Raw genomic sequence first — 25,992 nt, 5'->3', positions numbered from 1 at the left:
AAAGATGTTCACACAAAAGAAAGAACTCTGGAACTATTGTTGAGCAGCTCTGTCATTACTGCAAATTGTCAGTCTAAACTGGTGATTACACCTGAAAGAGGAGTAATTTCATGTGTATGTTCCAATTATTGTCAACATGAACACAATTCAGTATGTATCACTAGTGACAGCTGTTGTGACTCATTCAGTTGCCAATGGATTCTTAGTAAGGCTTGGTCAAGGTAAGGGGGCTCCTATCTGGATGTAAACTGGCTGTTAAAAGAAATCTTAGGTAGCTGTCTGCAAGAAATGTATGTGATAGCACACAGATTATATATTACCTGCAAAGTTGGCCATCTTTTCAGCGAACAGTGGTACAAAAAAAAAAAAAAAAAAAAAAAAAAAAAAAAAACAGCATTTGTGGGTATGACTGGTATTTCAGAGATTGCAAGTGAATGCGAAAAATGAATCATGTTTTCCCTAAGAATGTATCATAAAACCAGACTGAAAGTGACGAGTGATTTTTTAAGCAACTGGTGGCACCCATTCAGAAAAAAAAAGTACTTTTTCAAAGCTTCTGTGACATTATTTCTCTATCAGAAGTTGATCTTTCATGTGTAGCTTCTGCACAGATTTCTACATTACTCATGTGTATACTTCACTCGTGGCAAAGATAAAAGGAGAACTTACTTCCACCTCAGATGACATTCAACTTCCAAATATTGCTACATGATGGCATTTTCTCTGGCAACATGCTGCAGAATGTTTGATTTGATCACCTTTAAGAAAGTCTAGTGACTGTCATACAAGGAGTCATGGGATCACAACAACGAGAGGAGAGGACTCATCAGAGCAAGATCAGACACATGGCTAAGGTTAGAACAACACTCCTCAGGGACCCAGGTTGGGGTTTTGGCACAAATCCGTAGTGTAGGAGCCATTTCAGTAAGCTCACACATTATTGTAGTAAGCATATTGTGGAGGTGTAATACTTAGATGTAAATGCAAATATTGGTGCCCACCTGTTCACAGAGGTAATGAGGAACAACTAGGGCAAGATCGATCACATTATGTACTATAATACCACCGTATACCCGCATTAATCCAAGCTAACATAACCATTATGGCTGTTGTTGATTTAAAAACATTAAAAATTATCACATTTTACATTTTTAGTTAAATCAGTATCCACACAACACACAAGCTTCCTCAGTCCCAAACTTTAACTGCAGGAAGGAGTTCATCTGCAGACCTTTATTCCTGCCAATGCTTTTGTTTAGTAATTAGATGAATTCAAACATCTAAGACTTTTCCTACACAAACAAAATAATGATGTCTCTTTAATATTGTTCACGATCTTCCAATGCATGAGGTGGTCACACCAGATACCAGTTTTTTAAGTCCCCCCAAGAAAATCAAAAACACATTTCAGAGTGGTCTTTAATTGTGGCCAATCTAAGACACATAAAAATCATGTTGTGCAATTATCATCTTGATATGGGACACCTGTGAGCTGGGTTGACTAAAAGTGCTCGCAATCAACGATTTAGACAAATTTGGGAACAATATTCAAGAGAATGTATTATTTTGTGTATGCAGAACATGTTTTTGATCTTTGAGCTCATCTTATGACAAACTAGAGCAAAAACAACAATATATTTTATTCTTTGTATAAATCAAAGATCAAAACCTGAAACTGTGCTGAAATTGGATCATATCAGATTTTTGGCTTGGCAGTTAATTTACAATAGAAGACGATAATTACAGCATTGTATTATATTCTATTCAAAATCTCAAAATAAATGTTACTGCAACATTTTTTAGATAATATATAGCTTAGACTTTACTTAAGTTATGTGTTTGTTGAATACATTGGTTGTTTTTTTGTGTGTCATCAACCTTGCCCCTTTTTTATGTTTTTTTATCATGTTCCTTATTATTTAAAGGGCTGCCTCATACTTCTTCCAAAGCATAACAAGGTATACACATCTAAATATTCTCATGAAGTTACTAATGTCTTTCAGAAGCATAACATGATTTAACTGTTTCTTTCTAATTAGCACTTATACTAGCTTTTATTAAGAATATAGGTGCTTGTTGCATGTTAGGTTGTCTGCAGAAAGTTGACTGATGATGTCTGAAGAACATGTTGCTAAAAGTTCCAAATGTAAATGAGTTTCTAAGTTTGCATACAATTAAAATCCTGGAGATTCGGGGACCTAAGTTTAAATTCCTAATTCTCTTCATTAAATCTTCATGAATTTCTAATTTGGCAAGGGGGATTGAAATGAAAGACCTAAATAAATGCTGAATTAACCTAAAACTTTAACACCATATGAATAATTATAAAGGATTTTCAGTTTTCTTTGATTTGATTTTATTCCACAGACACAAGCATTTTGAAAAACACATTTTTTTAACATTCTTTGAAAGTGTTTTGTAGATCAAGAACAAAAATAATTTTGTTCCTAACTGTTTTCAAAAGGATCTATTAAATTTAATGAGTAATCTAGATGTTTTGAAAAACTTCTAAATTTAAGAAAAAAGACTTCTACAAACTCGACCAAAATAATTGTAGAGGCTGATACAGTAATGTATTTGAAAAGATTGTTCAAATAACATCATGAATACATTATTTTAGGGAAAAGTGTGGAGTAAACAATTATCTGGTTAAGGAGGACTCCTGTCAACAAAGTTTTTATTTTCTTTCATCTTCAAATTAAAATTAAGAAATTAAGCAAACTAAGAAGCGAGCACACGTCAAAGATATTATTTATTAAAATAAATAGAGAAACAATATAAACCATGAGTTCCCAAAATGACATCTTGAAAAAAAATAGTTTTGGTACGTATACTCTTTGTATGTATGGGTGTGCTTGATTTTGAAGGTAAACATTTGAACATTTTCTTTAGCAATGAAAGCACTGTTTATATGCCAGTTTATAATGTAAAAAAAATGAAACTAGTTTTATTATATGTATATCAAGCAGCGCAACTTTTTGTAGATAAACTTATTTTTGAATGAAAAAAGAGGGAAAAAATTAACACAATTTTATAAAAACATGTTTTTATTGTCTAACAATTTTTTTAATGATCAGAAGGGAGTATTTTTGAGTAATGATGTGCCATGAAGATAACCTCAGATGTGATATTTGCTCTGAGAATGTTTCTGGTAGAGCACTGTAAGACAGTGGCAAGGTGTGAAGTACAGCCTTTGAGCTCCTTGGTGCAGTCCCATCTTTTGAGTTCTTCTTTTTTAGCTGTGGGATGTACAGACTGACAATGAGGTTAGACACGGATCTCTGTGGATTGTGATGTTTGCAGATGACAATGTGATCTGCAAATAGAGCAGGGTGTAGGTGGAGGAGCATCTAGAGAGGTGAAGGTTTACTCTGGATAGGAGAGAAAGGAAGGTCAACAACAGTAAGACAGAATGTCTTTGTGTAAACGAGAGGAACTTGAGTGGAACAGTAAGGTTACAGGGAACAGAGGTGAAGAAGGACAGTCCAGAACAATGCAGAATGGGATAGACGAGAAGATACATGTGCAAGCAGGTAAGACTGGGTGGAGGAAGGTTTTGGGTGTGACGTATAACAAAAGAGAGTCAGCAAGAATGAAAGAAAATGGTTAGAGACAGTGGAGTTGAGAAAAATACAGGAGACAGAGCTGGAGGAAACAGCTCCATGTTGAGGTGCACTATGGGATTGATCAGGATGGATAAGATCAGGAACGAATACATCAGAGGAAGAGCTCATGTTAGATGTTTTGAAGATAAATGCAGACAAGCAGACTGAGATGATCTGGACTTGTTGGGAGGAGGGACAGTGATTATGTTGGTAAAAGGATGTTGAGGTTGGATCTACCAGGAAAAAGGCAGAGAGGAAAATCCACAAGGGGTTTAATGGATGAAGAAATTAGGGTGGATGTTGTGAGTGAGGAGGATGAAGATATGGTCAGATGGAGGTGGAATGCTCACTGTGGTGACCCCTAACAGAGAAAAATCAAAATGCAACAAAGAAAAATAATTAAGTTTGTTTATAAAAAGATTAGCCAAGTGCTGTGTGATTAACTTCCAAAGCTAACTTTTTAAGGAGGTCATTTTTAGGCAAATGCAGATGGGGCCACCACAAAAACTGCAGACAAACCCATTCAGGCCCCACATTTACTGCCTACTTTTAAACCATATGGAGCCCACCTGGCCTTGTTGGCTGGGAAGTTCCATTTTTATTTAGATGTTTTGTTCTAATTTTGACAATAAACAATCATTTGAAGATGTTTCCTACATTAGGGAACGACCCTAAACTCCAAAAAACAAAGTTTGTTACAAAACGTCTCATAAAATTATTATGAATTGTAGACAAATAACATAGAACCTTCTCACTTGTCACTCACTCATAAAAAGAAATCTGGTAGATCTTGAATTTTGTGCTATCCTCTGGAAAGAGTAAGATGCTTACATATTAGCAGTCCAGGAGGCTGGACTAAGTCCACATTGCTTCCTATTAATTGGTTTGGGAGCATCAAGAGAGCCCACCCACAGCAGAGATTTCCACATGGATGTGGCCTTTGGCATGGTGGTACCAGCCCCCAGCCATCTGTACTGATTTGACAAATGATTCTATATCAAAGGCCTCTGCTCTGATTTGGGTGGTAATTGATTGAAAGTGAGGCTCTCAAATCCCTGATTGGTTTAATAGGATCCTGGGATGAGATATGCTGTATAAAGTGTGAAGGAAGGACAGGCAACAAGAGAGTGAGCAAGTCTATGGTTCAGGAGATATGGGAAATATACTGTGTGACTGCTTCATTTACACTTTAAGAGAATTCAGAATGGAATTTGAGAGATAGGCATTTTCTTCTCACAATGTGTGCATCTTTTTTTTTGGTCAGGAAAAAGTCATGTCGTCTCTTTGCTGCAGCATCATTTTGTAACCCAGCCATCAGGGTATCCAATTTGTTAGCGTGTCCATGAAGATTGGATTTCACCATTCAAAAAGAGGAATTTGGTTAGGAATGGAATATTATTGATTTGTTCCACATGGAGGTGTGGTTTGATGCAGAGATATATGAGCACTGCACGCTGGTTAGAGGATAACATGCAGTATAAATTATTTCATCAATTTCTCTCACATTTTAGATCCCATAAAGCATTGTTGTGGAAACGGGGTGACAAGGGAGACGACCTCAAACGTTAGGGCTTCACATCCTGTGAAAATATAGTTTGAAAACTCGTAATAATTTAAAATGTTCTTCGCAAAGACAAAACGACATTTTACAGAGGTGTTAAGGTGTTAATTAACTGATATTCATCAACTGAATAGCAGGTTGGCTGCTTTTGTTCGAACTTTCAGTTGTCACATTTCTTTGCATTATGATTTAAACCAGTGAAACATGCCTGCAGGTGACAAATAATGTGATCTATTGTTCTAATTATTTTGCAACCAAAGAAACTAAAGTGTTGTACAGATAAGTAAAGAAAAAGGTGTGCATTAGCTTAACCTACATTAACCTCCTAAAAATGTTGACGCAGCCTGTGAAGTTTAGACACAACCAGCTTTCTTTTGCAAAACATAACTATTCACAATTGTTCATTTTTCTAAAAGTAATTTGGTTTGTCAGTTTGCAGGCACAGATGTAATCCCAAACAACAATCACAAAATCAAACTGAATTTTGCAGGAGTTGAAAGATTAAATAGTTCACTTTCTAACGTGTTGGTTTTTCCATATGTTTCTCGCAGAGATGGTACTTAACCTGAAGTTTCTGCTGATGCTCGCATGCCAGATCTGTTGCCAGTGTTGTGTGAGTGCTTGTGTTTGAGTGGGTGAACGAGGCTACGAGAGTGTAAAGCTTTTTGGAGCTGTTAAAGCAATGGAAGCATCGCATAAGTGCAGTCCATTTGCCACGTCAAAGTGTATTTGTGGATTTTTATTGGAATTATTACAGACTGAATATAGATGTGAATTTAGCCCAATTTATGCACAAAACTTTCCATATGTGACTTTAAAAACTGTTTAACAGCAAAGTGTATCCATAAAGTTACACATATCCTTTCACCTATTAACCATCTGGGCATGTAATAGGTTTGACATGTTGGATATTCTGCGCAAACAGTGTGTTTTGAGAGCCCTGGTGAGGCCGCCGTGACACTGATGTTAGGTATATATAGCTCCTCATGCCGTCGTTACATGGCAGGCTGACTGCACCACATACCTTTTCCCATTTGACAAAGACATGCAGTGTTTGCTAGTGACAGATGCTGCAGAGCACTGGTCCCAGAGGTCACAAATGACCTTTTGGATTGTCTTTTTTTCAGTCAAAAAGCATTATTTGTTTGATGATCACCACCAATGTTACCCCAGGCTTCCTGATAGAGCCGAGGGTTGTTGCTGCTTGTCTTTTGCGATCACATTTACCTCAAACGAGTGGTGTGTTTAAGTGTGTATGTGAAAGAGACAAGGGTTGAATTGTATGTCAGTGCACGTGCACATGATGGGACAGGAATGTAGATCGTCTTGTCTGGGAGTATGCCTCACTAAACTCCGCTTGATGCTCATAAGAAAGCCTAATTGCTGCATGACGAACCTCCTGTTTGGATGCCGGAGGGATTCTCTTTTATTACACAAGATGAATCATCATTTAGATGTAGGTCTTGTCTTGGCTTAAGGTTCATGATGCTCACAGGATCTGATAAGCGTTTTGTCTGTGACCACTTTGCGTTACAAATCAATGGGTTTGTTGGGCATGCTGATCCCTAAGCGTTTAATTATATAGTTCTGTGTAAACTACGTCTGTAAGATGTGCCGTTTAGGGTTAGCTGTGTAAGAGCAGGCTACAATAAGGTGCTTAGTAAGACCCATATTGTTAGCAGAGCTTGATCCCCACCCCCACTCCCACTCTTCATCCCAGCCATCTGTCACCTTTTAGCAATGTACAGTTTACCCAGATACAAACATAAAAATAGTGTTTTTTTTTAATCATGACATGCTTAAATAGCTTTAAGTCAAGCCATGCATTCCTGTCTTTTTGAGCAGAATATATAAGCAACTGCTAGCTAAATAACAGTAAAACATTTTCAGACAAAACTAATGCTCACCAACTCCCTCCAACTACTAGCTATTTTTTTAAAAGAAATGGACAAATGTGTGCAAGACTTAAATATTTAGTTTCTGATTGTAAAATTATTGCATGAATTTAAGCCTCTCAGTCTTATTCCAAAAAATACTGTCTTGCCCCATCTCCTAAAGACCCACTCCAAAGACAATAGTGTTGATTTTTTTTAAACATGCTAAAAAAAATAAAAATAAAAAAAATATATTAAAAAAAACGAGCTTAAATTTGCATTTCTGAGTATTCCTTCATTCAAATCATTGGGAATCAGGAGTGGACAACAAAACACAATTTGAAAAAGCTTGTAGTTACGACTTAGGTGCTACAACCGGCAGCCCATGAGCTCCCTGCTCCACTCCATTCTAATTCATCCTCTTGTGGAGAACTAGATCCACGTACGTCTTCATTTTCTTCGCCCGAGCTAGTATCTGGCTCAAAACTGTATGGCTGGGAAGCTCCAATATTGGTCGCCATTTTGTACTGCATCAGTAATGTTTGGTTGGAGGAGTGAGGAGCTGTGAGCTAGTTGGATAAAGTGTAGACAAAGGGATGATGGGAACTCAGAGAAGACTTACTCTGGGCTAAAAGTCCCGCCTACAATTCAGAGGAACATTTTTAGTGATCTACTTGCAGAAATTATGTCCTAGAAAATGGCAGAGGGTTTTGGCTAAAAAGTGCATAATCATAACTAAAAGGCCACTAGGAACACTTTGAAAATATATCAAAAGATGATTGGAGTGGGACTTTAACCTCATAACTGCACTATGACGATGGTGTGAAGTGATCGGGCTCATCATTTTCCCACTCTATCGTTTAACTACAGCAAAAGAAAAGCCTGGATGAAAATAAAAGAAGTAGAGGAAAATCTCGAGTCAGATGAATATGACAATTTGCGGTGCAGTGACAATGGTTTTGAAATGAGTTATAATTGTAGTTTGACAATAGGTGGACCTTGAGGGTATTCACTATGAAATGTATGGCCTTTAGACTTGGATCGCTATGGAAACCAAAGGCCCAGAACGACCTGCAGTGGCCACCCACGTGGACAGCCGTTAATCATTTTCGCTCAGATCCTGGCACTGCAGAATTTGGCCAATGTGTCAAGAAGCAATTATATATACTTAGTGCTTGGGCACCAGATCTCCTCCCCCTCCCTCTTTCCTCGCTCTTTCACTCTCACACTCTTAATATAATCACATAGTAGCCAGTTTAAAAGCCCTCTGTTCATTCCACTATCTATCTAGGGGATGCACACAATGCAGATGAAGAGACGTTTAAAAAGACAGAGGATATTCTATTCTGAGAGCCGTGATAATCAGAATACTCTCTACATATAAATCATATTCAGCCATTTACTCATTTTACCGGCCTCCTGAGCGGACTGACATACTAAATTACCCCAGCTGGCCCAGTACCATTCACCACACATATTGGGTTGGTGCAGATCATGGAGACTAATGTGAGCTGACTAGAGGGAGATTATGTTCCGCTCCTAACAGCTAAAACGTGAGTAAGACCAACAGCAAAACGCGGTGTTCCCCCATTACATCAGCTTTGATTGGCTGAGTAAAAAACCCAAAGTGAACAAGTCAGAGGAAGATTTATTGATGAAAAGAGACATCTGACAAAAATACTCTGAGAAGTTCCATACTTCATGTCACACACTGGACCATGTCACACTGTAATTTCTGATCCGATGTCAGACAAATGTAGAGGGATCAGATTTGTTCATGCCACAAGTGCAAAATGCTATTTTGTTTGAGACCCTGTGTTTTACAAGGTGCACACAAAGGTAATGTTTTGATGACATGTTTTTTCTCTTTGTAGGCCCGTCGGTATTTATTAGCAATGCACTTAAAAGAACTGAAGTAGAAAAGTTAAAGGGACTCAAGGTACTGAAACTACAACCATAAGAATGATAAAAAATACCTGTCATTCTAAATAAAAAACTAAAAAAAAAACTAAAACAAGTTCTCCTTTTGGGCTGGAAATAACAATTGTCTGTATATAAGCCAATAACAGATTTAAAGTCTTGGAATTAATTTGATGACCAAAACTTTTGTATCTCCGTCAGCTGTTTGTAGTACTTTACCAGTGTGAAGGGAAATTAAAAGCTCCTTTAAAAAAGATTGTCTAAGGCCATGGAGGGTTTTAAAAAGTGGGTTTAAAAACACAAAAGTGATTAATTCTCCATTCTCCATTTCTCCATTGTTAAACATACACTCAAATATGCCTGGTAGAGACCCCCCAGACTACCTAATTTGTCATTAAAATATTATTTCTTTTTCTTCTAAAATATTATTTAAAGTTTTGGACCAAGTAAAAGTCTGAAAAGTGGCTCTATATTCTACTTTTGGGAAAACACCAACCTCAAAGTTCAGGTGAAGGACACACTGTGTTACTTTAGATTGAGGCGAACCAAACAGAACTCCATTGCCCTTCCTGTGATTTTTCATTGACAGACCGGGGGAAGGGGGTGGGGGTGGGGGGGCATAATGCCATGTTATTTTCTGTCCCACAAGCGCCTGCCGACGAGAATGCATCCAAAGTCGTTTTAGAAAGCTCAGTGTGCATTAGGGATGTAGAGCAGTGTTAGGCTTTGAACAGTTGATGACAGGCTGTTAGACAGCTTCCATCCATTGGGCTCTTTTAACCTAGGTCCACTTTTGCAATAAGCCACTTTCCACCATAACCATTTATCTAGAAATGCAGGCATTTTTGACACGTTTGGTGCTAAGTGAACTGAAATTGTGTGAATTTCACTGCATAGCACATTATCACATTTGCAAGAGGCGTGCACTGGGAGTAAGGGTTGAACAGGAGGGTTGCTTCAGTCAGTGTGCCGAGATGTCTTGATCATGACTTTGACTGTGCGTGTTAAGGACTATTTAACATTGTAATAATTTGCCCTTCTCGCCTCATGCTAAATCACTCTTCAGTGATTAACACGATGGTGAGAAGAGCAGAAAACAAGTGAGCATTACTTTATTTAAAAACAATGTATTTTATAAAGCTGCTCATCAAACTATTTGATTTTTTTCTTAATAAATCATTTTATTATGATAAAGATCTTAAATATCACATATGCACATTGTTGAAATGTTATTTTGCAAGTTTGATTTAAATAGACGATCTCTACATATAAACATAAAACCTCAAGCGTACAGAGTTCTAAAAAGTGTTTGCCATTTTTCCCTCTAATGTTCCTTCGACTGAAATCAAACAACCTACTTACCTTATGAGGACAAATGGGAGGCGGCGAGTTAAAAGACTTCTCTGGTGTCTGGCTTGGGTTCTACAAGAAAAACACATTATCAGGGACATGTTTTCAGTGGAGGACTTTTCCAAGCAAATCGTCAGTGACAGAAGCAGAAGCTTATTTTCTGCCTCCTGCTATTAGCATTTCTGCAATACATTTCCAAGGGGTTAAGCAACTCTCCCTCTTTCTCACTAATCCTAGACCCCAGCTTTTTGTTGACAGTCACATTTTAAATCTTTATCTTGACAGCATCTCCTTATTCTTTGTGATGTGAGAGTACGGATGCATTTTGTTTTTGCTTGCCAGTGTTGCCTTCTCTCTATCCCTCCAGCAGGATTATAAATCCTTCTTTGTCAGAAGATTTCACTGAACATATGTTCCGACTTTTGGACACGCGCCCGATTGCAGTTTTTGATGTTAAATGATTATCACATTGTTAATACACTGATATATCACTCAGACAACAGCATTTAAAAACAGATACAAGGTAAGTCAACAAGCCAACGACAGATGGTCCCGCTGTTTGTGATTATGCAAAGATCCCAAGTATTTGCATACTATCAGCACCCTTGTATATACCTTTAAAAAAAGTAAAAAAAGAAATGAAGATGAGGCTTTTTTGTGTTGAACTAAGTGAGAAATGAGGTAGATGGGAAGAAAAACCAGCAGGGAAGTGATGGACTTTGCAAACTTCTTTGGGAATACACCAAACGCCTCCCCCCCTGGGAAAGCCCTGTTGATTTCAAGGCAGGTGCTTTCAGTTATGTCCTCATATCCAATTATATGCCTGTGGTATGTCTGATTCTCTGTGACACTATTAATGGCTGCCTTATGGTACCACCAGGACAGATGAGACACTCAACTCTCCAGACTCTTAACATCTATATTTCATTGCATCGTAGAAGGAGAACACCCCACTGGCCAAAGCAACTGAAGGAGAAAAAGCAGCCAGGCTTCCACTGTAGCGTAAATATCCTGTCTTGAAATATAAATGAATAAGTGGGTCTTGCTGGGATGATGGAATCGGAAGACAAAGTTTTCCCCACAGACTGAGTTGGCAAAATAATCATGATATGTTAACGTCTTTGACAAATAAAAATAATTTCCTTCGGTAATAGGATTCAAAAATGGAATGATTTTCTTTTTTTTTTTTTATGTTTTTGCGGTTTTTCACTCAGGGGAGGAAACCTGGGTGACCTTGGCTTCAAGCACTGCCTGCAAAATCATGACTTATATATTGCACAATTCTTTTGGTGAAAGTAAGAGGAGATTAAAGAAATGAAAATGAAAGAAATGTTACACTGGAGGAGATATTTAGAAAGTGACTCCGTGTTTTTGTGCCAGCTCACTGTACTGATTTAGTGAGGATCACAAAGACGGTTTCTGGTATTGTGACCTTTTGTATTTACATTTCACTGAAATGCTGACTTTTTGTTCTACAGCTGTTCTAATTGTAACTGTTGACTGTTCTGTCACCTTAATTTTGATTTACTAGTGTAATGGTAAATGGCGTATACTTATACCTTCATGTAAGCTTTACAATCACAATCCCAATCAACACACAGTTACACAAAGATTCTTACACTGCATATAACCACCAGTAGCAATGTGAGGATCAGTTTCTTGCCAAAAGACACTTCAACACATGGGCGGGAATTGCTCCTGCAACCTTCCAATCAGAGGTCGACCTCTCTACTATTGCACCACTACCTATTTTTGTTGCAGTTTAATCAGTTATGTTATGTTTGTGCCTCTCATTGTGTCTTTTTTACATATTTCTTTGTCTAACTAAAAACAAAAATTAGATGAGTAATGCTTAAAAATGTACTTAGGACTTAAAGTAGGACATAAAACAAAATGTTTTTATTTTTTTCTGATTGTTGTATAATCTTCATTCAAGTCAACTGATTTTTCACCGTAGAGAAATTGCTTTAGTCTCAAAGTGCAATCAATTTGGAAAAAAATATGAAAATGTAACCAGCTGCATTTCCACTACTACTATTATTGGACACATTTTCAAACAGTCTGAAAGGGTTTGGTTGTTCAATTTCTTTAAAGATGTCCAAACTCAATGTCAGGTGCAGGTTTTATATATATTTGTATTTTCTTGCTTGTTCACCCCTACAGACATTAACAAGCTCTGGACTTAATCACAAGATTATTTTATTTTTTAATTTTATTTTTTTCCTCTACAATAGCTCTATTTGACATGCTGAGCCTCTGTAACTTTTGCATACACAAAGCAATTACTATCAATTATCATAATTATTTATGTATTTTGTGAAAGATATAAAACCACAAATTTTACAATATTGAAAGAACACTGTTGTCAAGTAAAAAAGCAGATACAGACACATTTGTTATTTTTTTAATATCTGTTAAATAAAATAAACAAATAAATAAACCATTTTGACAGGACCTGCAATGGTGAGCTTTGGATTTCACCACATATTGATGTTTTTAAGTTTTCCCACTGTTAAATGTATTTATTTATTTATGTATTTATTTTGTAATTTGAACAGGCTGAGAAACGTAAATGCTATTTAATGAATAATGAACAATTAAAGATAAATTGTTTTTGATGATTTATTTCATTAAGATTTCTCAATTTTCTTAAATCTATTTTGCTTCACTTTATTTTTTTATTTTTTAGTCAAACGGCACTTTGCAAAAGAGAACCACATCAGTCCACTTCAACCATAATAATTCAGGCAAATATGCTCATGTAAACAAGGAAATGAAGCTCCCCTGAGAGACGCTCTCCTCCAAAATGTATTTTTACTCGTTTTACTCATACCAGATGTAATAATCATATAGCATGTTGCAGTCTAGTCACATTCAATGCACCAACTTCTCCAAGAAGCTCCAACCCCCCCCACACTCACACACACTCCCACACACAGGAGAAAACAAGAGGCCTATTCAGTGCTGAGTGGACAGAGACTTGTAGCACGTTTGTGTCTCCAGCCCAATCAGTTCAGCCTTCATTTTAGCCAAAAACAAGGAGGCTTTATATCGTCATCCCCTTCTAAAGTACTCTGCTACACTTAGTAAAGTGCATTTCTACCAGCTAGTTTGTGCTTTTCTCGCGCTGTTTGACACCCCAACGCTGTTGTATCCCCCACCCCCCCATACCACCAATAAAATACTGTTCTCTGACTAGGATTAAAGGAGCCATGTAGTTCAAGGATTATCAAATGCCTTTGATCATGTGACTGCCATGTTTTTGATCTGAAGCACATTGCACCAAATATATTCTCTTTTTCTTGCCTTCTATCTCCATCTCTCTCCATGGATTTCCCCTTGCTTGCTGGTTTTCTGCAGTGTGAGAATAGTTCTTGACAGGCGGTGAAAGAGGAGAATGTAACCGGAGTAAAAGACATACATTCTTTAAGCGAGAAAGAAAATCACTGCAGTACTTCATTTGGCTGGTTTGAATCATCCAGATTTGATGAACTATGTGGTGGTTACGGCTTTTATGATTAAGGTAAACAGTGAACAAAATGAACCAGAACAACTGACACTGTGCCATGATTAATTTCACTGAAAGTGGGCCAAAACACAGTAAAGTCTAATCAACCCTTTAGCCTCTTATTAGAGTAAATAGTGTCCACATGTTGCTAATAAAATGAACATTAATTATCATCAGGGAGTCTGACCACCTCTACAAACATTTTTTAGGATGGGGAGTTTCCAGTCGTGTTTTAACCTCCTGTCAAGTGTGAAAGACGTCAGCAGAGAGCTTTCAGAGGTTATGACGGAACTTCTGAGGGGAAATTCAGCAAATGCCATGAAATGCATCGATCTGCAGCAAATAAGAAGTACAGTGGTCCCTTGCTATATATATATATCATGATTCACCTTTCACGGTCTCACTTCTGATTTTTTCAGTGCTCTCTTGCATGCTCCTTTATTTTAACACAGCCAGCAGTGTTCTGCATGGATGCGTGTTTTCTGATTGGCTGTTGACTATAGTCAATCACTCTTCTCTGTCTCCTGTACAAGGGTTGGCAGATCCCTACATGTTTGATCATGAACACATCTTTGTTTTCATTTTGTGATACTATGAACTATACCATATCTGATAATTATTTATTTGTCTGTTCACAGTGAACGTTTTTCCCCTTATTTTTAATGTTAAGCATCTGTTTTTATATATTTATTTTAAAGTTTGGCACAGCACAAAGTGGACAAAACTGCAGTCCTTCAATTGTTGCTGATCTCAAATACTTTCAACCAAAGCACACCAGAATCATACTCAGGCCATCTGCTTAACTGAAGCAGTTCAGCCAAATCTGGGTCATGCACCAGAACGGCAAACCAAAGAAAACTGGAAACGTTTTAATGGAATGGCCAAATTAAAAAAAAAAAAAAAAAAGAAAATGGACAATTCAAAATCCAGAATTCATCCAGGAAATGCTTTGGCAAAGAGATCTACACACATAAAAATGTGCATGTCAGAATTATATGGGACTTTTGTATCTAACTGATTCTGGTTAAGTCATTGTTTGATGAAAAATGTCTTGGTGTCAAATGTAATGCGTTATTGTTCATCCGCTATTTTATTTGCATTTCCTAATAAGGAGAAGTTGTTGGTTTTCATTGTTTTGGAAATTATTCTAAGGAAACTATGCTAATATGTAAAAGCAATGACAAGAGTGAACTAATACAGAATGTAAATGAATAGACATTTAATTTCTGTACTTACAAGGTTCTGAGCAATGTCCCAATTTTCTTAGTGTGTAAAATTTCAGTTTCAGTGAATTGAACATCCATACACAAATCATAAAAACTATAAAAGTGTTTCCCTGCAACAGACCTGGCGACCTGTTCAGGGTGTATCTCCCCTTCGCCCAACAGTAGCCAGGACAGGCTCTGGCAACCATGACGGGGATAGAACAGGTTAAGATGGAGGGATAAAAAAAAGTGTAAAAAAAACATGTTTTTAAGTCATCGTTGAATATTTACCAAGCACTAGTTAGTGAAGACTTAAATCCTCCGTTTCTTTTCTATCAAATTGTGTTAACTTCCACCAAGCATACGTCTGATTTCTGAGCCAGTATAGCCCCGTTAACCTCCGCAGTAAGTTTCAACTTCAATTTCCATCAAAAGTAGTCTTGTTATTCTTGCCATTATCCCTTTGCAGCTCAAAGAAAGCCCAAGTTATTTCAATTCTGGCATCCAGGGAACATGGATTTCCACAATGAAGGCAGAGCAGTTTGCCAGCTGGTTGTCAAACACACAGCAACTGCAGCTACCAGCTGATGTGTCATTGTGGGCTAATTTACAGAATTAAGGAACAGGATGCGTTCTCGCACAAAATCATCTATTCCAGCAATCATCCTTGACGTCCAAATTACCACCAAAAACCAGAAACAGGATTGATGTATAAGAAAAAAAAGTCAAAAACATCTCAATGGATTTTTTCTCATTTTTATTTTCTTTTTCTTAGAGTATAGGCTATGTCATCTGCCACATAATAATATTTTTTTAGTCTTTAATCACAAAAGTCACAATACAGCCATTTTACATAACATCAGCTTAGTGTGAAGACACTTTAATCTCCTATTTCAGCCCCAACTGCACCCTGCTGCTGTTCATTAGCAGTCTCTGAGCCTTGGGCCATGTTGCAATATTTCAGTTGAAGCATTATTATTATTTAAAGGCTTATTTAGACATGTGATCAAAGCGACGTGTTATTTGTGCAGCACTTGTGTTGCAAAGTGATGATGCTCAGACTATGTAACATGTAATTATGAGGCAGGGGATCCATGGCTGGAATTTAGTCAGCATACCTAGGACAAGCAATCTTTACAATCACAATCACCTCCCATTACCGTCACGGCTTAGGCAAAAACAGAACATATCAAAACAATTATTCTGATATGGCTTTAAGCAACACAACATTTCAACGCGAATCGTACTCGATCCCGGAATCATCATAAGGCGTGGTTTGGGGCGAAAAAAAAATCCCATCAAAAAATGATTGAATATCATTTTAATGGGTAAATTCCTACAAGGCATTCATTCTGTCTACCTGCCATGTTATTAGATAGACCATGTCAGTCAAGCTGTAGAACACAAAATCAACATACAGACAGGCTGACAAGACATAAGCATTCCGCCTTCCATCTTCCTCCCAGCTTGGCATGTTTATCTAGTCTTCCATGTGAGCTTAGTGCAACGCTGTGCATATGCATACAGAATGATGAAAGTTCAGAAACTACCGCCTGAAGGAAGCTGCACATATAGCACAAGCTCTTTGAAATTGTGCCAGAGTAGGCCTCATTTGCAAAGCAATTTAACAACAAAAGTAAAATACTCTGAAACCTCAAACCAGATTCCAGAGATGCTTAGAGAGGGAATTCAAGAGGGTTACATCTGGTGTTTTGTGCCTGCTCCTCTGACATGGCTTGTTCGCAGACCTTACGTTGCACCAGTGCAATGTCATGACTGCTTTGGCAAGAAAGGGGGCCTCATTTACATGGGAGGGAGTCCGAGAGGCAAAAATGAGTTTCCATTTGACCAAAGGGGCCAGCAAGCCTGCAGAAAAATAATGTAGTTATAATCTTCAAAGCTACTGTGTTTAAAATTAACTCTTGTTTACCGAATCAGAATCAGGGAGCAATCCAAGTGGAAAAGACAGCAAGGATGTGGTTCCTTTTTTATGTTAAAATTAATTCAACTCATTGTGTTTCTAGGCTTAGATGTTTTACAACAGTTAACACGCAAGTAGACATGTAATAAAAGAACATGTGAGATATTGAACAGGTACCATCACCCTTTTTTAACAGTTATTTTTTTGTCTATAATATTGAGCAGCCTCTAGTACCATGAATCGTTTTTAATGCAATATTTCTGAAGATTACTTTAATAATCTATGATATCTAAATAAAGATAAATGCAGCTTTTATTACCAATGGAATCATCCTACTACTTCAAATATCACGTGTTAAAATGTAAAAAAAATAGATGTAAAAACAAGATTTCATGAGTTTTTACTTTTCTAACATAAGAAACTTACTTGTAAATATAATATATTTATCTTTTTTAAGGCTTTTTATCTAGAATAAACTAGTTACATTTGTTGGATGTTAAAAATGCCTTAAAAGTTACATTTTAGATATGTAAAAAAATGCTACTTTGACTACTTTAACTTTTTTTTTTAATCTTAAATCGAGATGAAGGGTTTCTACTACTTGTAAAAGCCTAATTACCAACCTGATATCATTTTCTAAATATAAATTTAGGTCCCAAACTTTAAATCTCTGGCAATTTGGGTTTCCATTGAGAACAGCGTGCTTTAAAGTCAGAACAGATAAAAGCATCATTAAAGTTAGCGGAGCAAACATTCAGCAGCTGCAGAAGTCTTGTAACAACCAGAAACAGTGATATAAAAATGTCTGGAGTCTTCGAGATCAAGAGCAAAAAAAAGTTCAGATTGGATACTCACTGATGCAGATAAAAGCACATTCCCATGAAACGTGTTTTTGATAATATTGCAACACTCCCTTTTCTTTTTGGTTAGTCTGTCTCATAAATATTTTAGCCATCACTGCAGATGTCTTTAGATTTGCTCTGCCTTGATTCAATTGAAAAGAGTTTTTTGAATGCAGCCATACATTCGGCCAGTTATGGTGTTTTTTTAACAGGAAATATTTTAAAGGATACATTTGCAAATGTTGACTTTTCAAGATAAAAAAGGAAAAATTAAAAGAAATTTAGTGTTTAAAGCCGCATACCAAGCATTACTGTATCTATTCTAAAAATTTTCCCAGTCGTCTTTTAATTATGTTTTTATGGATTTTGGATTTTGAGACAAAATTAAAAAAAACTGTTGTTTGCTAGCGGAGCAGCAGTCGTTCATTAAACATTTGCCTGAGTCATGAGTGCGACTGTTGGCATGGAGTGAGCCTGCTTTTCTTTCCCATCATCCCATTGCTTACAGTCTCTCCCTCACACCCCCAACCTAACATTATCAATGCAACAAAAAAATGGTGGGAAATATTTGCACTATCCAACCGTACATTTTGAGCCAGCTAAGATGAAAAATTTAGATTTAGATGGATGTAGTGGACAACACGTGGATTTATGGGAATGGAGCTTGATGCTTGCTGATTATGGCTGTGGATCGTTCAACGATTCAACGATTCACAAATCAAACCACAATTCTTGCTTTTAAATAAAATGTTGGTTGCTATGTGTGATCGTGGAGCTGTGATCAGAACAAAACTTTAGTTTTAGATGCAGAATACCGTGTATCTTCCAGTTGTGTCCTGTCTTCAATACATTCCTGCTCAAACAGGCGTTCATTGCTTTAGATGCTTGGCTCCTTTAAGACACATCTCACCCCCGCCGCATGTATTTGTATTGCGGACCAGTGTAGCAATGGCCTGGCTTACTCAAGGCAGATATATGTTAGACTATGTGCATCCATCGTTGAAAAAAATTTGATGTTTATTTTCGTGGGAGAAACGAAGACACACATGACGACGTCATAAAATGGGCGACACCCACACGCAGGAATTGAGTCGTTTTACTTCCAGATAGTAAAAAAACTACTCAGGAAAAATAACTCATATTTCATAAATATTGTGTTTTTTTGGTGTTTCAAAGGTATGATATGATCATATGGATATAGTTGACTCTGAAATGCTTAAGAAAATCATGGTATGGCCCCTTTAAATCACTATCATTTATACTTTTATTTAGAAGAGATCAGAAAAGACAAAATTGATAAAAACTCAAAGATTTAGATAAAATGAAATAGTTTGTCAATTTAAACTTTTTTTTCAACCTTCTCGTTAAGTTCAGCAGGATATAAAAAAAACAACAAAAAAATCACTGTTGTTTTAGATCATTTAACTAGAAAACCTGAAAATCCTCTCCACAGATTTTTCTAAACTCAACGCAACTCACGCGAGTAATCGAGTGCTCAGATATACGTTTTGCTGATTGTCTTTTCTATGTAACAACTAAATGCTTTTTCAAAATTTATTTTTTTTCATCTTTACTATTTTAATAAATAAATACAAATACCATGTTAAAAACAACAAAAACACAATTTTCATCAGAGCAAGTCTTTAACTCAGACGTAGAAAAAAGTGTACACAGTTTTTGAGACGGTCAATACTCCTCTTGACATTCATGTAGACAACTGGTAATTGTTTCAGTCTGAGCAAGTCCACCACCACAAAGTCCAATACTAACAAGTTAAAAGGGGATATGTAATCCAGCTTTCATATTGGAGACAGACGCTCTTTGTTCAATACATTGATTCTGAGTTTGTGCATATTTGCTGGAACAAGACAGTCTTCCAATTAATGGCTTTGTCAAGCAAGAAACTGAACTCTACCTTGATATGTGGATGTAGCATCTAAGCTTTTACTTAAATGCAGGGGTAATGGTTTTTGTATTCACTTTAGACATGTCCTCCCACATACCTTGTACTTCTAATTCAAGGTATGGCTCAATATTTGAAAAAAATATTTAAAAAGAGTTTAAATTGATTATTTGTGTGTGTTATTCGTGCACAGCGTTGTGAAAAATCTATGCAGTAACAATCATTTTGTCAAAAAGAATGAGCTGAACTCTTATCTCGGATCAGTTCGTTGCCAATAAGATTCAAATTAACAAAGAAAACAGTTTTTTCCCCCCCTTGTTATTTTTGTCACTGTCAAATGAATCCCCTAAATTGGGATTTTATTACATGTGCAGACATTTGATCATATTACAACCATGTCGATGTTTGAAAAACACCATCAATCATGGAATGTAACGGCGAGGGTTGCAGAGATGTTTTGTAGAGGAGGGGCAGTTTATTCAAATTTAGGTCAGGAGAACAGAGACTGCATGCTGAAAAGCTCTCTAATCCAGTCATATTGTGGGTGACTTTCTAAGATAAATACTTTGCCATTGTTTGAGCGACTTGTCTCATATAAATGTCTCTGGATTCTGGATCAATTCACATTGTGGGAGTCAGACTTGTACACTTGACCATATAATGTGCCACGCTTGTCAAAACCCAGAATGCATTTCTCTGTTCAAAGTATATTTCTCTGCCTGCTCTTTTCACTCACTCCCTCTAACCAATTTGTCATTTTAAGCCTAACCACGCTTCTGCCAACGCCTGGATGATAGCAGTGGGCCTCTCTGATCCAGAATGGCAAGGGAGCAGGCCAAGTGTTCCGCGAGCCACCCTGGGACACCAAACAGGCGCTTCTGCCGGCTGATGCACGCCTCAATGGCCGAGAGGGAGCTGGCTTTGCAGATGCTTTTGATTCGACACAGAATGGAGCTCATCTACTTTGTGTGGACATTCACTTTGTGCGTGCGCTCTGCATTTGTGCTCGTTTGCATTTGTGCGTGCGCATGCACGTGTATGTCAGAAGGATTAGGAGTGTACATTTGAGTGTTCATTGAGTTTATCTTTGCGTTAGCTGCTTTAAAAAAATAAAAAAAATAATAAAATCAGGCTAAGGCTTTCTATTTTGGTTCACATTTAAAGTGTCACAAAGTCCTGGTGACCTACTATGTCCCTACCAACGTCCTTCAGAGGCAGGTAGGGGTTTTTTTTTCCACTTCTGTAAAGAGCAAGAGGCAACAGAACATGAATGTCACCACTTCATTATTCCTGTTTTAAACAACCATTAATGCCCTCATTCAAATGCTTGGATGCTGCTTTGCTATTAGGCTTATCAGCAAGTTACCCAATTTACCACTGCAGTTCTTTGTATAGTCGGCTGAGCAGATCATTAAGTGTATTCAATTTTATATTACAGTACCACCACTTTACCAGAGACTCATTTTCATGGTCAGGAAGAACTTGGTTTTGACTCAAGTAAACAAGCATGCACTTTAATAGATGAATAAATAGACCTGGCTTTTAGTTTTCCTTTTTACTAGTGTTTGTTGATAAAAGGGGTCAACACAAGGGGAGTCTAACAGCATTATTTTAAACAAAAAGACCAATTTGAAATAGTCCCGATTAGCAGACATCCTTCTCCAAGGAAAGGTCACAAATATCAACTTTTAAGACCGATGTGTCTCAAAAGTGCATAAGCAATTTTTGGTTAATAGCGTTTGTACGGAGGCAATTATGTTGGCAAAAAAAAATGCCAGAAACCGTGTTACACCCAACATCCAGCTCACTGAAAACAGATCCTTTCCTCTGTAAAACAACTGAGGCCCCATGATACTGCAGTGAACACAATGACACCCATCCCACAAAGCAAAACCGGCCTTTTATGTGTCCGAGCGCAACTCAGTATAAAATTGAAAATGAGTGCAAAAGGCTCCAATCAGTTCCCTTGTTTGAGCACAGTTAACATGTCTGGGACTGCTCTTTGAGTGCTGATGGCAGGGACATGGGTGATTAAGGCCAGAGCCAATCAAACCAGCTGTGTGCCATTCCCCTTATGGCCCTGGTTGTGCCATGCATGTGTTCCACACTAGCAGCAGGGAGAGAGGCCTCGACCAAAACCCCCACTGGTGGGAGTTGGGGCCACACATGAACCAAGACATGCAGACAGATTGGGGGTTTAGCTATACAAACATTTATCAGAGACAGAGCTGCAATGCAAGCAGAAATAATCTCATTGGTTGCCATAAACCTCAGTGGACAGACTTTCTGCCCGAGCAGCAGCGGTAGGCTGCTAAAGCATGCTATAAACCAGAGCAAAGACAGGATGCAACTAACGCAATTAATCCAAGTTCTTAGAAGTACAATCATGGTTTGATGGTGTTAAGCTATGGAAGTCATGGGTCCAATTTATTTGTGTGTTTGTTTCTGCATAATTTGTCAAGCTTTTGATTAAATGCTTCAGTGGTTATTTAAAACTCTGTGAAAGAATCAAGGAACATGTTCAATCAGATAAAAAGATAATTAGATAAACTAAGAAAAAAAAGGCTGCATTTTTTAAAAGGTTATGAAATTGTAGTTTAAGCAATGTACACACCAGACGTGTGTTGCAGGTTTAAGAACGGGCAATACGAGGTTTCATGAACGCACATTCAACCCATGGCGTTCACACTGGACAATCAGCGAGCGGCAGAGATGCTCTTCTTTTTTTCTAGTGTATCTCCTCTACATGAAGTTGGAAGAGGATTTGTCCAAAATGTCAATGAGGTGCAAATCTAGAAGAATCTATTTCCAGGTTTTTTCTTTCACAGTTCTAAATGAAGGACTTGGTATCATATAGGCTAATTCCAGCCGAGGACTAATTATTAATTTCTTCTTATTCAACTTTCAAATGGTTAGCACTTCTGTGTTTTCAAAAGGAAGATACTCATTCATCACTACCAAATTTGACTCTCTGATTGGACAAAGTTCTGCTGTTTGTTGTTTAAACAGTTTTAAGTGAATCATTGAACATCTAATTTGTACACAGAGCCCAAAAATTGATTAAAAAAATGCATGGTAATGCCTGGACACATGGATTTTGAACGCAAAAGCAGGTTTACAGGGCTATACATGCACTTTTTATTTGCTTTCATTGTTAAGGCCTGTTTGTACATAGCTTTAAACAGAAGTTCCAATCTGAGTCAGCACTTGGGACATGTATGTTTTATTCACCACAGACATTGATAGAGGTGGGACTATAGCTCAAGCTAGGGATGCAACAATATTCAATAATTAAATAATTAAATAATTAACCTTAGTGATTGTTGGTAAGATGCAGTTTGTGAAAATAATATTCAATGCATACAACATCATTGTATATGCTACATTGCCCCTAGTCTATACAGCATATTTTAATTTGTTTTCAACGTATTTATTTGTAACTCATTTATAAACGACTGTCGCTTAAGGGTATACCGACACAAAGAAGTGCTAGGACTAGAAATACACATCGAGAGTTTCATTTGCAGAAAGCTTTCTTCCCTCTGAGTAGCTGCCATCCAAACAATTGAGATGAAGTTACCAACAGCCTGAACTCAATCAATTCAGACTTAGTATTGCATATATTCATATTGATTTGTCATGAATTGGTTTTGAACTCAAAAATTAAACTTCACCAGCCTATTTACTAGAAACTGAAATATATATCAGTATTTTCTAAATGTTTAGATTTTCATTTAAATGGTAAAATGTCTTCAAATTGAAGTTAAAGGACTTTAGAGTTTTTCTAACCGCATATTGAAAGAGGCTACAAGAAAATCAGTCAAGAGTCTAAAACAGTGAGACAGATCCTGTAGGATCAGATGGATGGGAAAAACAAGACCAGAGCCGGGGAGATGTATGTGCAGCCTGCAATCAGATGACCTTTTGGTATAATAGTGTGACCACAGGAGTAGATAGAAGTCACGAACAAACCCAAGAAACTCCTCACAAAGCATTGCAGATGCTATCCTAAGTTCAGCAACTTCGGACTTTACTCCAAGCAGAAGGACAGACGCCTTCACGGCCTTTAGCCCCAGCAGATTAAAGAGTCTGACAACTGTTCACTAACAGGGAAAAAAATCTCATGTGAAAGACAGCAGACCCTCAACATCAGTAATAAGCGTGGACAAGCCTAAACACACAAGACCCCCAGTGCTGAAACAGTCAAACACAAAGCAGAGAGCTCCAGGATGCCTTACATGAAATGCCATGACCAATATTCAAGAAAGGCTTTACAGGGACATCTTTGTCTATGCAACTGTTTGCCATTTGAGCAAAAAACAAAGCTACAAGACATAAAATTAACCATTTCAGTTGAGGAAAATATTGAGGATATTGAAACCAATTATAGGTACCAACTGTGTAGAGAAGATAGTTAGCTGGTAACTGTCTGAAACTGCTCCTTTATGGCAAACCTTAATGATGAGGATTGTGTGACCTTGGGTTAACTACATCAGCCGCTTTTCAGCTGCTGGCTGTTTATAAAGCAATTCTCTTTTCCAGAACCAGAAGCTGCATGTCAGAGCTTAAAGCTATTAAACTTTTAAATTATTATTATTATTATTAGTTTAGATGTTTTGTTTGTTAAGCACCACTGCCATTCCTGTTCTTTGTTTGTGTGCTGTGTGTGTGTGTTCTGGCCAAATTGGCAGCAGTTTAGAGTAGCATAAAGAGACACACACAGAAACACAAAATACTGGTCCACATACTACTCTGTCCTATTCATTCTTGAGACCGCTTTTTGGATGTCTGCCATTGGGATGCTCACTTTTTTTATTCCAGGAGATTATTGTGGCCAACTCAAAGAGACAAAAGCCTCAGAGCGTTGGTGTTATGTAATGCTTCTTTCCCATATTTTCTTCTTCAGTATTTCTAAGCCCTGACTGTTGACTGTTTCTAGTGTATTGTCGCTCACCACTACAGAGGTAAACTAGAGGTTTTGCTTGAGAACTTCCTAGTAATTCTGCTGGCTTCTGCTTCTCACCATGTTTCCTCAATTCCAGCATTTTTCCCCATGAGGAATGAAACTCTTAGTGGTTTGTAATGTCCCTTCAGTCGGTAAGTATCTCAAAGATCACTGCTTCTGGTTATACGGCAGCGTGGTCTCTGTGACTGTGTCAATCAGATTAGCATTAGATTTATTCCTTTTACTGCCTTTTTTGCTCTGGGTTAGCTTTTACAAAACACTGCATAGACTTTAACTAAAGGACTTATAAGATTTTTTGAATTTACCTTGGTTGTAATATTCAGTTTTGGCTCAGAATAATAAAAACAGTAATGTTTCAGTGTGGATCTTTGTATTTGCGTTCTTTTTAATTTCAAGGCCCAGATAGCTGAATAATTTCCTTCACTGGTATCATGATTCTATTACCACAGAAACAAATTCATGTTCATATTAATGTCCACATGGAACTGTCTAGCTTAAAAGTATTTTTGAATGGGAAAAAGATAATACAAAAAACAGGTTTTTTTATATTGTGACACCTTAACTGGTACATGATTTTTCTTTCTGTCCATCCATCCATCCATCCATCCATTCATCCATCCATCCATCCATCCATCCATCCATCCATCCATTCATCCATCCATCCATCCATCTATCCATTTTCTGTGCTCATTAAGTCCAGTTTAGGGTCCCAGGAATGCAGGCGCTTACCAAGTTATTAATGGATAAACATGTTTTATCATTGATTTTTATATTCGTTAGTGCAAATTTACAAGTATTCTATCAATTATCACACGAGTTGTGTCCTAAAAATAACACAGCAATAGGTGAAATCCAAAAATTAGATTAATTAAGGTATGCAAATCCATCCCTACACACTTTTTACACTTATTTTTATTACTAATATTGTTTATTTATTTGGTTTTTTTTCTTAGTTAGAATGTACAATACATACAATACAATACAATTTCAACATTTTCTCTCTGATTTGAACTCTCAAAGTTTAAAACTCAAGGGTCAACAGTCAATAAGGATGCAGAACAAAGTGCACTGTACAAAAATAAAACAAAAAAGCGCAAAATTGCACTGAAAACAATCTGCAAAACCATAGAACCACAACATAGTGAGGGAACACTGATTTTACTTTATTTCAAAACACCACATTAAAAAAAGGCCAGAAGGTACAAATTGAAAATACTTAAGTTTGTTTTTCTATTTTTTGGTGAAAACACCAAACAGATGAGCCAAAAATTCAGAAAAAAGCTGCAGCAGCTGTTGCACTGCCACTGTTAAAAAATGCAGCACAGGTGATAAATACA

At 37.1% G+C, this 25,992-nt stretch overlaps 1 protein-coding gene across 1 annotated transcript in view; it reads right to left on the bottom strand.

Annotated features, from left to right (window-relative positions):
- Positions 1-25,992, bottom strand: part of pcdh11 (protocadherin 11) — a 148,905-nt gene that overhangs the window by 81,445 nt on the left and 41,468 nt on the right. Inside the window, exon 4 of the mRNA XM_024283274.2 lies at positions 10,323-10,382. Coding sequence (XP_024139042.1) covers positions 10,323-10,382 — 60 coding nt within the window. The remainder of the gene's footprint in view (positions 1-10,322; positions 10,383-25,992) is intronic.

Source organism: Oryzias melastigma, linkage group LG10 (genome assembly GCF_002922805.2).
Source record: "Oryzias melastigma strain HK-1 linkage group LG10, ASM292280v2, whole genome shotgun sequence".
Lineage (NCBI taxonomy): Eukaryota > Metazoa > Chordata > Actinopteri > Beloniformes > Adrianichthyidae > Oryzias > Oryzias melastigma.
Note: the sequence above shows the minus strand (reverse complement) of the source record. Positions and strands in the feature narration are given on the sequence as shown.